This window comes from Malaya genurostris, chromosome 2, assembly GCF_030247185.1.
Source record: "Malaya genurostris strain Urasoe2022 chromosome 2, Malgen_1.1, whole genome shotgun sequence".
Taxonomy (NCBI): Eukaryota; Metazoa; Arthropoda; class Insecta; order Diptera; family Culicidae; genus Malaya; species Malaya genurostris.
The window spans coordinates 14532592-14543657 of record NC_080571.1 but is presented as its reverse complement, the minus strand read 5'-3'; the positions used below and the strand labels follow the sequence as shown (position 1 = coordinate 14543657).

The window sequence follows — 11066 nt, the reverse complement described above, 5'->3', positions numbered from 1 at the left end:
ACAATTTAAATTGATGATAATTATGCTGATTGCATCGCTTTTTACTCGTCTCGTACTAGCCAAACATAAAACGGTAACTGGTTTCGTCGTGTCACAAAGCGCCAGATTAGCTGTTGGCTCCCGCTGAAGGGCCAGACTCTGTAGTGTTTGCCTTCGTGTGTCACTCAATTCCTCCCTCAAAAAAAAAAAAAAAAATTCAAGCAAGTAAAGCAGTAATCGATTTGTCCATGATCTCGTACGGATTTGGAATCCGTTCTCCTTTTTGTGAGTAGAATATTTTTCTCTCTCTCTCTCTCTGTGTTATCATTTATTCGTTTCGCATTCGAGAAAGACGTCCGCCGGAAGCTTAGAAATTGCCAAACTTTCTACTAGTGATGATCGTAATGCTATGATTTTTGTTTGTTTTTCAATCAAGTAAACGTAGGTAACTCGAAGAAATAATAGCAAAAAAAAAAAAGAAAACTCGAGGGGAAAAGCTAGAACTAGTTTGTTCAGTTTGAACCTCGAAAGCTTTCAGAGTCGTTGACAAAGGATTTCTTTATATTCTTGTGCGATGAAAATGCATTGATTTAGTTAAGACTAGCTATTAAGTTTATGTATTCTAGAAGAAGAATAAAGTTATCTGTGCATGGAAAAAACAAAACTACGCCGATTTGTACTTCTCGAAAAATTCTTCTCCGATCAAGCCTTCCAACGAGTTGAACCAATCGTCCTTATTGAGGATGGTGTTGATAACTGTACCGACGGTAGCCATGCTAATCTTTTTCGTTAATTTGCTAAGCAAACCGTTGAGTAGTTGTTTCTCGGCTTCGTTGTTTGTCCGGGAAGCAATATTGACTACCGCATTCTCAACCACGGACAGACCGAGACGATCGATGAATTCATCAATGATGTCGTCGTTCGAAAGAAACTCGATCAACGCATCTACTCCCACCCGGCTAGCCGAATAGACGGCCGAAACAATTCGTGTGCGTTCCGTTTCCAGGTAGTTGAACTCAGATCCACTGCCGATCGAAGTCATCAGGAATGTTTCGAGTAAGGTTTGATTCTGCGAACAAGCCAGCGAGTCGATGAGCAGTGCCCGTTCGGCTTGATTTTTGGATGCTAGCATTCGTTTGTACAACCAGACGAACTCCGTCTGTCCCGCGTTGTACAAACCGTAACAGTACACTACATAGGAAATGTCGGGATCCACGGGTACGTCAGTCGAAACGGCTTGTTCAAGCGCTGTTTGCATTCGCATTAAACAATCGGTATTACCGGTGAGGCAGGCCCAGTTAGTAATGAGTTGCCTAAGATAATTACCCAGCAGAGTGTCCTTTTCCGAGACGCTATCTACCGGTAGATTCGAGTAGACCGGGTTGATGATCTGCTGTGCGTACTCGAGGAAGTTGGGATATTGTGGAGTTCCGCGCAATTTATAGTTGAAATATGAGAGAACCGAACTCGCCGCCGCCCAAGATGGATATTCGTATTCCTGTTTCAGATACGTCATCAGCTGCAAGACCAATGCCATATCCAAACGATCGGCACGGGCAAGATAGTACGCATCGTTGATCAGCTGGGCTCGATTCTGGACGTGAATTACGGAGTGCTTCTGCTGGAGTTGGTTGATAATCAAGTTCCAATTTGCTTGATCGTAGTTAACCCGATAATAACCGGTTTGCTGTTTGTTAAAAATTATCCATTCTTCGGCGTCTGCCGAGGTAGTCAATTTGGCACTCTTCGTTGACAGCCAGTCGAACTCGAGGGACGCGAAGTTTGCATTGGACTCCGTAGCGTAATTATACGGGATATGGTAGATGTGAGTGTTCGGCAGCTTCCTGTCGCTATAAAATCGCTCCTGAGATATGTAGATCTCCCCATTTTTGTAGTCTCGTCGTACCGTTAACAGCGGGAATCCCGACACGGTGGTCCACGAATCCATGAGTTGCTTGACGCTGAAAGTTTTCGGCAGAATGTTCTTTCCGTCCAATGCCGACTGTAATCCTACGGACAGGTGATCAGCAGTTGCGCTATTTAGTTCTCTATTCACAAAGTAAGACTGCAATCCCTCCCTCCAATTGTCGTCTTGGAACACAACTCGGAACATGTTCAGTACGCTGCCAGCTAGATGGAGATAGAGTGATAGTGATTAATCGGAACGTGAATCAGCCTCAGGTCGTTTACCTTTGTCATATGCGACAGTATCGAACAATCCAGCGATTTCACCAGGACTGACCGCATTCCAAGTCATCGGTCGTACGTTCAGATTGGCATCGGCACTGAACGCATTGTGGATAACCTCTACGTTCCACAGATCCCAATAACGATCCTCGGGGTAGGCCAACTGGGCCGCATAGTACTCGTAAACCGTTGCGAAACCCTCGTTTAGCCAAATATAGTCCCACCAGTCCGGACTGACTAAATTTCCAAACCACTGATGGGCGAATTCGTGCGCAATTATCGTAGTAACCGATTTCCGATTACGATAGGTATTTACCGCTGGGTCGAACAGTAAAACGGGCTCACTGAAACGTATTAAGATTGCTACCGTTTAGATTTATTACTGTTTGATTTATTTGAGCTCGAAACTTTCGTGCAGAGTGTCATAATCGAGCGATAAGGCAATACTTAGAAGATAATGACCTGTCACTTACCCATATGCTACTAGTCCCCAGTTTTCCATGGCTCCATATCCGCGATCCGGTATAGCAATCTGGGTCATTTTTTTCATATAGCTCGTATACGGTATTCCCGTATAATCCGAGAGGGCATTCAAAACATCTGTTCCGACTTCAAGTGCATATTCAGTCGCATTGTAAAGATCTGGTCTTGCATAAACCGAATTTATTCCGCTAATACGATAGCGAAAGTTGGATACAGCAAATGCCAAAAGATACGTGGACATTTTGGTTGATTTCTGAAAAGTTGTAGTTACGTAGTTCGGATCAGCTGGGTCGGGAATAACATCTCCGTCTTGCGGCATATTGGAAACGGCATGATACTCCTTGAAGTGGGTTATCGATAAGGTGAACGTTGCCTTCAATTTGGGCTCGTCATAACACGGAAATGCCGATCTGGCATGGGTCGGTTCGAACTTGCTAGAAGCCAAATAGTGACGCTTCCAATTATCATCCACGTACGATGAGGCGAAGAATCCCATGTTGTTATTATTCTGCAGATTGCCAGAAAACTCTACCTTAAACATGTAACTACCGATCAAAAGTTGTTCCTCGCAGGTTATGACTAAATGTTCGATTCTAGTGTCGGTTTCGAACGATGGTGTTCCCAGAAATTCCAGATCACCTCCCTCGGAAACCTTGTAAGCAGTGACCTTCCAAATTCCCAGATTGCGATTGTGAATTGTTACGATATCAGTTGATGTCAACACGTTCAGGAAAATCTCTACGGTCCCTTGAAACGCTCGGTCGTTTTCATGGATTGCCGTTCGCAGATGTAGATTGTAGTGCGTTGGAACGGAAACCGCATCCGGAAGCCGGAAAGATGCGTCTACCTCCTGCAACAGCTTAACGTCTGGCTCTGGAGCAAGATCTCCTTCTATCTTCCGCCATTGAGGTCGGTCCGCGGACGAAAGCACTACCACAGCGGCCAACACTAACACTCTCAAAATCATCGTCGGGTTCCAAATGATCGGCTTAGCACGACTGTCGCAGTATAACTGAATCCCGCATAGACCGAATGCGACTATATATTGGTACTTTTATGGACCCATTAATAACCTTATCTAATCCCATTATCTTTAAGACAATCTTAGAATCAATGGGCAAACACTTGCCTTGTATTTTTACACTAGTCTCGTAGTATACTGCTCTTTCTTAAGCCGTTTTGCTTTTCTCTATAGAAAAGGTGATAGATTTGCTGGAGAAACCGATATTTGATCGATTCCGAAGATACAATGGTATAAGTGACGTAACCGACCAAACGCACTTTTTTCAGAAGGTAACCAATGATCAAGTTCAACTTTATTATTGCTGATACTGTTGGAATGTAGTCGAATATGCGACGTAAGTGTTGAGTCACGCAGAACTAACTGAAACAATCTGAATGAATTTGTGTCAGAAATCATTCTAACGAAACAAATATGTTTTAATGAAACTGTTTGAATGGCAAGAGAGAGGCATTATCACACCACAAGGTGGATTAAGAAGAGATTTTCGTCTTTACCTCTACCCCGGAGTAGTGTAGCACCGACTATACTCACTCCAAGTTAGTTGTAATCCAGACATCCTTTTCTAGCCAATACCGGTGTAGTGTTGTCGTTGGAAACACCCATCTGACACCGGTATGTGAGCACCAGCCATTTGAAAGTATACCGATTACGTCGAGCCCCTCGCGTTTCGAGCCCCAAACATTGCGATGTTTTGATATTCATGACGACTCTCAAATTGTGAAAATTATCTCCACTTGATGTCCCAAAACACTGTCTGCTGTATTTTAGGTAAACAGATCAGTTATTGTGAGAGAGTCGACCCAAAATTTACTAATTTTCGTGCACTAAACAAGGTAAACGCGTAAAACAAAAGTATTACTGTTTGTTTGTTTACGTTGCAATCAGCTGATTTTGAAGTTCCGATTTTGATCTCATCAAGATGGCGTCGTGACAGGAGGCCGGTTGGAAACAAAAACCCTGTTATATTGTATATTTGAGGATTTCCCCTCCAATTAAACCAATCACAGTAGGCTTCGTATTTAGATAGTCCGAATGGGCTTACAATTGCTATGGTTGCATCGTTAAATGCCCACTGACAGTGTAGTATTGACAAAATGGATAAAACAAAATTCGATTTTAAAAATTGATTCCACTTGTTTAGAAGGTACGAGACGTAAGTAACCTTCTTGTATAGGCATATATTCATGTTTATTGAACACCAAACCGAATACTAAATAGAGTGTTTCCGACGACACGACCAGGCACTCCGAAGGAAAATCTGAATAAAAAGTGTTCGTGAGCAATTTACCGCCAGTTACCAAAAATATAGCGACCCCTTGATAGTGATGAAAATAATTTTCTTGGGCAACACTGTTTAAGTTGCTACGAACTTGTTACCAAGGAGCCCAATAATAAACAAACAAACCATTTGAGAAAGTTTTGAAACAGTTATATTATTTTAAATTGTGTGCCATCAGTGCCAAATTAATAAAAACGAAAGATTATTCTTAAGAAATCGAGAATGTACGTAGCTGTACAAGGTGCCGCGAGCCATCGGCCGGGAACTCGTCCCTATGGGGACGTTCAACGTGACTGGTGACAGATTCAGAAACTCTCACAACCTACAAGTTTAACTTTTTGGATTTGCACCAACCGAACTGGGACTGGAACTGGGTACCCAATATCCAAATTTGACATGACAGACATGCGTCATCTTATATTTTATATCTTTTCAGGAATATCCAATCGAGTTTCCGAAACATCACTATAGCTTAATATATTGTCATATATTGTCATTAAACTAGGAATTTCTTGCCAGTCTGTACGGAACAAACGAAAAAATTTATTGTTTGAATGTATCCGAAATGACATTTGACTACTTCAACCGGTTCCAGACGCCTTACGGGAAATCGTAGTTACTGACTATTTTCAGCTTGAGAATAAATTTTCAAATTATTTGAAGCAAACTTGTTTTTATGGGTGGTTTACAATGTGCACTTAAGAACCAACAATTTTGATAACCAATAAGCTTGATTCCCGCACTTTTCAAGTTCATAAAATTTTACACATGTTTTGCGAAGGTCTCCAAATAACAGAGCAGAAGTAGAGGAGTTTCTCGAATGTCTGAAATTTGACAGCGTATTGTTTTACAACATGTACTCTGATCAGAAACGAGGCGGAACAAACTCAGATGTGCAAATATACAAAGATTTGTGAAACAATTGAAATAGTTTCACTTTCAAAAGTCGTTAGAAAGAGCAAATATGAATTCGGTTTATATGTGTATTCGTACCTGTATACGAAGTGCGATTCTGGAATGGATTAAAAAATAAAGCTCAAATATTTGAGTATCTTTGATTTGCTGCACTCGAATTTCATGCATCTCGTAGAATAGTACGAATATACCGGATCGACTCAGTTTTATCGTTTATATTTCGATACTTAATTTCGATAATTGGACTGATAAAAAGTTTCGGAACAGAAGTACTCCATACCAAAGATCTTGGTCACATACAGCAACCTGATTGCGCTGGTCTTACAAAAAAATTTTCATATATTCGAGCCCCAGCTGAACTAATCGATCCACTGCCCTGACGCCTAATGATGTTGCAGAACTTGCAACTTGACGCGAAATAAGGATTTTCCACTCGAGGCAGTTAGTTTTGTTTACATTCCTCAAGTCTTCAATAAGTGGTAACCAAGGTTTCGTTAATTGTTATTTAAAATCAATAATTCATCAACTTGTGTTGCCATTTTTAATAATTTTTCAGGTGATTTCGTTTTGACATTACCAGTTACTGAGGGGTACTTAAATTTGCGATACAGTTTCGATAGACGAGTGGCAGGTCGTGTCGTCGGTGTTTCTGTATCCGAATTCCGGTGGCAGGGAAATTTATCACAATTTTCGTGAAAAGAAGAAAATTTTAACATGTATTTCTCTCCACAAAATTGCACGAATTCAGCAGATGGCACCGATCCGAATAATTCTGGAAAAAAAAAGAAAATTGCAGAGATCTCGCATATTTTCTTAGTTTGGAATTCTCGTCACGTTCAGAGATGCCAGGTGGAAATATCAGATATCTGCAGACGGAGTTGGAAAAGTCTGTGAATTCAAAAAAAAAACAAGATGCGAGAGCTTCGAGCTTCTCTCCAACGTGAACTTCTCTATCGAGGATGACGAACAAAATCGGTTTAACAAGCCAAAACAAAAAAGGTCACGTAAATCAATTTTGAAATGTTAGCAAAAATTATAAAAATCTCCACACACAGAATAGCTTCTCCGAGAAATCTGCAGATTTACAAACAAATCAGCAAACCTGGCATCTCTGATCAAGTTCAACCAGTGGCGTCTCGTCCTCATGAGCACCTCGTGCTCTGCACAACCGGGAAAATTTGAAGAAACTAACTGCATCCCCATCCGCATTCAATTATTTTTAGATTCTCTATTTATTCAACGGAAATATCGAATGGTACCGAATAAAAATTAATGAGCGATTTTGTCCACAGTACATTATGCGCAAATTCACCCTAAGCTACTTACGCTTGCTGGTCAATGACAGCCACACGATCTTTTTATATCGCATTGTCGTAGCCAATTCGTGGCTCTCTGAACTCGACCACTTTGCCTTGTGTACCGAAATTGCGTGTATTTACACATATCTAATATACATCTAACTTGAAATTTCAAGTATCTCTTGTCGCAGTGTTAGTGTTTTTCCGTGCACATGAGTTACTGTACCGATTCAAGACGAGAGGGAATCACACAGCTCAGCTCTGAGCTCTGTTGTTCTCTCTGTCACGTTTGGCTTTGTGAGAACTTGTATGCACACCTTCGGGAGAGACTTCAGTGGCTTATGCTTATGTCAGTTGAAAATAAATTGCAGTCTCAGTTGAAACGTCGAAGCGGTTTAATTGATTGGTCGAAGTTAGTGACATATTTGCTGAGCACCGAATTCGCCAAAATAAATAGATAAATAAATAATAATAATAATACGAAAAATAAATCCAATTATTTCATTGTATTGAAAAGCACAAGCGAGTTTTCATTCCTCAATGTTTAGTTTTTATTTATAACGAACCATATCTAGTACGCAAAATGTCTGTGTGTGTGTGTATGTAACGTTTTTTGCACTAACCTTTCTCGGAGATGGCTGAACCAATTTTCACAAACTTAGATTCAAATGAAAGGTCCTGTGATCCCATACGTAATTCCTGAATTTCATCAGGATCCGACTTCCGGATCCGGAAATATAGGGAAAAGTATGTTAAAAATTTTTACCATCACTGAAAAGAGCGAAAAACCGTAAAAAGTTTTCTAAATCGACCTCAAATGTTTTCCAATTGATAGTTTTTATCAGTAGACGGTCAAACAAATCTATTTCGGTTATTCTTTTAAGAATCGAAGAAAAATAATTTTGAAAAGAATACCACAGTATTATATATGATAGTATGATTGATATGACAAAGACATCATTACACCACTAGGTGGATTAAAACAGGTTTTTTCTCTAGGTGTTTGCGAAAGATATTATGAAAACGTGTTTTATCAATCTAGCAATGAGATGTAACCTTTTTTCATACATTGTCTGAATCAATATTCGTTGTCACTCGAATAAATTTTTAGATATATGTTTGAATGAATTAAAATATTAGTAATTATACGTATTTTCTCGAATATATTAAAGTAATGTGATATCAAGATTTTACGGTGGTTAAAGTTAAAGACAGTTTCAACCGATTTAGTTATAAAATGTATTGGTTATCACTTTAAATTCGAAGATTTTCCAAAACCTCTATTATGGGAATACGTTGGAAAAATCATCCACACAAAAATATCGATATCTTCGTTAATAATTAACGGATTCTTATAATGTTTGGTTTATTTGATTAGTATTACGATAGACAGTTCGCTCTCACATCTCATCCAAGTCAGTCGATAAAACAAAACCGCTTACGTTCGGGACAGAAGAAACCAAGTACAGTATTGTGTAGTGAACAATAGAACGACCTCGAAATGAGTGAACCAAACGAACAAAAGCTACTGCCGACACGAAAGAATACAATTGTTGTTGACTTCATGCTGTGCAAAATTTGACCTTCGATACGAGAACTTGAAGTTTTGCTTAAGGGGCAAATGCATCTTCACATTAAACGTGTGCATTTACTTCAATGCAATAAGACGAATAATGTTGTTTACATCCAGTTTTATAAAGAGTTGGATGCAATTCAAATCGCTAAAGACAATAATAATGTGCACTATGCGGAGCATGAAAATATCAAGTACAACATTCCAGTATATATGGATGATAGTGCTATAGAAGTGCGTGTGCATGTGTCTTCCCTCAAGCGTCATCGATTCATATATTCGCAAAACTATGTCCCAATACGGAGAGATTCTCTCTATCGAAAAAAAGAGGGGAAAAATTTTTTCCCCGGTATTCTAAATGGCGTACGTTTATTACGCTTGAAGAAGGCTATACCTTCTTATGTGATTTTCGGTCAAGATACAAGAATTCTGCGCAAATCACTTGTTACCTATGACAATCAGATGGCCACATGTCAATATTGCCAAAAAGCTGTTCACTACGGTAAGCCATGTGATAAACTGGACAAGGAGACAACTACACCAAAGGACAACGGTGATTCCTTCACACCAACCTCAAGCAACCCCAGTACACCTGTGACAGTCACCAACAATAATGAAGCATCCCCTTCAACGAATCCATCCTCATCCCCTATAGAACAAAGTACACCATCTGCAGTTAACAACTTACTCTCCAACCAACCAGCAATTGCAAACAATGTACGAAAAGGTGCATCTACAGCAACTAGCAATGAAAAGAAGACGGAAATCGACAACAATACCATCGATGCGGCAATGGATGACGAGACGAACCACGAACGAAGTGCCCCTCAATCCTCGCAGGAAGGAAATGGAAGCTCCTCTCCCCTTGGAAAAGGGTGACAACGAGATCCAACTCAAAAAAAAAAATTATTTAAAAAATCGGCTCAATCGGCCACGTAAAGCTTGTACGCAAATAGGCCTGAATAAAAAATCTTTTAAATAAATAGTATTACGATAAGGTACACAAATTTGAAAATAGATTTAGAATTCATAGTCGATTGGAACAGATATTATGAAAAAAATTGCAATTTTTACATAAAAGTTCGTATAACTCAAAAAGTAGGGTAGACCGGGGCTAGTTGGCCGAACGGCCGATTGGCAGAATAACTTTTCTGAAAATGCTATTATGCGCAGTGTCGACATCTATAATGATTTTCTGTTTTTGTAAACAGAAATTTACATGGATCAATTTCCAAACACGTGCTACCATTGGAAAGGGTACTTAAAACGTTACAAAATGGCATATTGGTTTTCAGTATAATCTTACTTTTATTTTTGTTAATCGTGATTGTTCTCGAAAACATTTATTGGGACAGGTTGGCTGAGTTTTGTGCGGGATAGGTTGGCCGAGTTGTAATTTTAACTTAGAGTAAAGTGTATATGCACGGAAAGACCGAAATCAGCATTTAGGCGAAATAATTAGTTGATTTTGTGATTTTAGTTAGTTATTTTTTGAGACAACTAAAAATATCTTACTTTTGCTAATTTAGATTTTTTAATTCTAGTTTCCTTAATAATAATAAAATATTTGTTGAAATGACTATTTTTTAGTTGAATTCACCAATTAAACGTGCTGTCATTTCTTAGCTAAGGCACACTTCATATACATTCAACTGATTTTTTAGTTGATTTAGAGAAATAAAACGTTGTTTTCAACCAACACAAATGGTTGAATTGGTTTCTGCAATTTGCAGCTATATGGCGCTCTGTCACCGAAAAAAACGTTAACACCGTAATGACTACTAGCCACTAGATGGCACACTATTGTCGAAAAAAATTACAGTCGCGGTTCTCTTTTCTATATTGGCAAGTATAAATACGATGTTGTATTGGAGAAAAAGTCATAAACAAAACATCAATTTCTTTTCGAAAATTTTTCTTCTGAATCGCTGTTTTCTTAATTCGACTTCGCGAAATCGACTCTATCAGTGAAAACTTTGAGCACTTGGAAAACAAAAACCGAATACAAGTAGCATATCGGACGGCGTAGCCCGGAAGATACAAAAAACATTATTTGACATATATAATTAGAGGGCAACAACGAAACTCACTTCACTGTTTCGCGTGAAAACATTACTACGCACAATCGCTTCAAATGCGCACAAATTCTGAAAAAAAAAACATTGTTCACTAACAGTGTACGGCCTTTTTACGGTTAAACATTTAAATATGGATATATTGTAACACATGCGAAAAGCATCTAAACAATTTGCAAGCAGTTTCAACAAGACTGCTCTTTTTAGCTTTTTAATGAATTGTTTTGCTTTGACACTTCTCATGAGTTTTTGG

General features: G+C 39.1%; 2 protein-coding genes across 2 annotated transcripts in view; one reads left to right on the top strand and one right to left on the bottom strand.

Annotated features, from left to right (window-relative positions):
- The window catches only part of LOC131432940 (small ribosomal subunit protein uS12m), a 108750-nt gene that overhangs the window by 34111 nt on the left and 63573 nt on the right, over positions 1-11066 (top strand). The gene's annotated exons all lie outside the window — the stretch shown is intronic.
- LOC131432937 (aminopeptidase N-like) lies at positions 569-3677 on the bottom strand. Its single transcript, XM_058599534.1, has 3 exons — positions 2640-3677; positions 2170-2510; positions 569-2109 (listed from the first exon to the last, which is right to left on the bottom strand). Exons 1-3 carry the CDS (start codon positions 3614-3616, stop codon positions 644-646), a joined length of 2784 nt encoding a protein of 927 aa, XP_058455517.1. The 5' UTR covers positions 3617-3677; the 3' UTR covers positions 569-643.

Bases quoted from the DNA above. Each gene is read 5' to 3' on its own strand.
- LOC131432937 (XM_058599534.1), bottom strand. From the start codon at position 3,616: ATGATTTTGAGAGTGTTAGTGTTGGCCGCTGTGGTAGTGCTTTCGTCC. The intron at 2,511-2,639 runs GTAAGTGACAGG...AATACGTTTCAG, and splicing joins TGGGGACTAGTAGCATATGG to TGAGCCCGTTTTACTGTTCG. The intron at 2,110-2,169 runs GTAAACGACCTG...ATCTCCATCTAG, and splicing joins TACTGTCGCATATGACAAAG to CTGGCAGCGTACTGAACATG.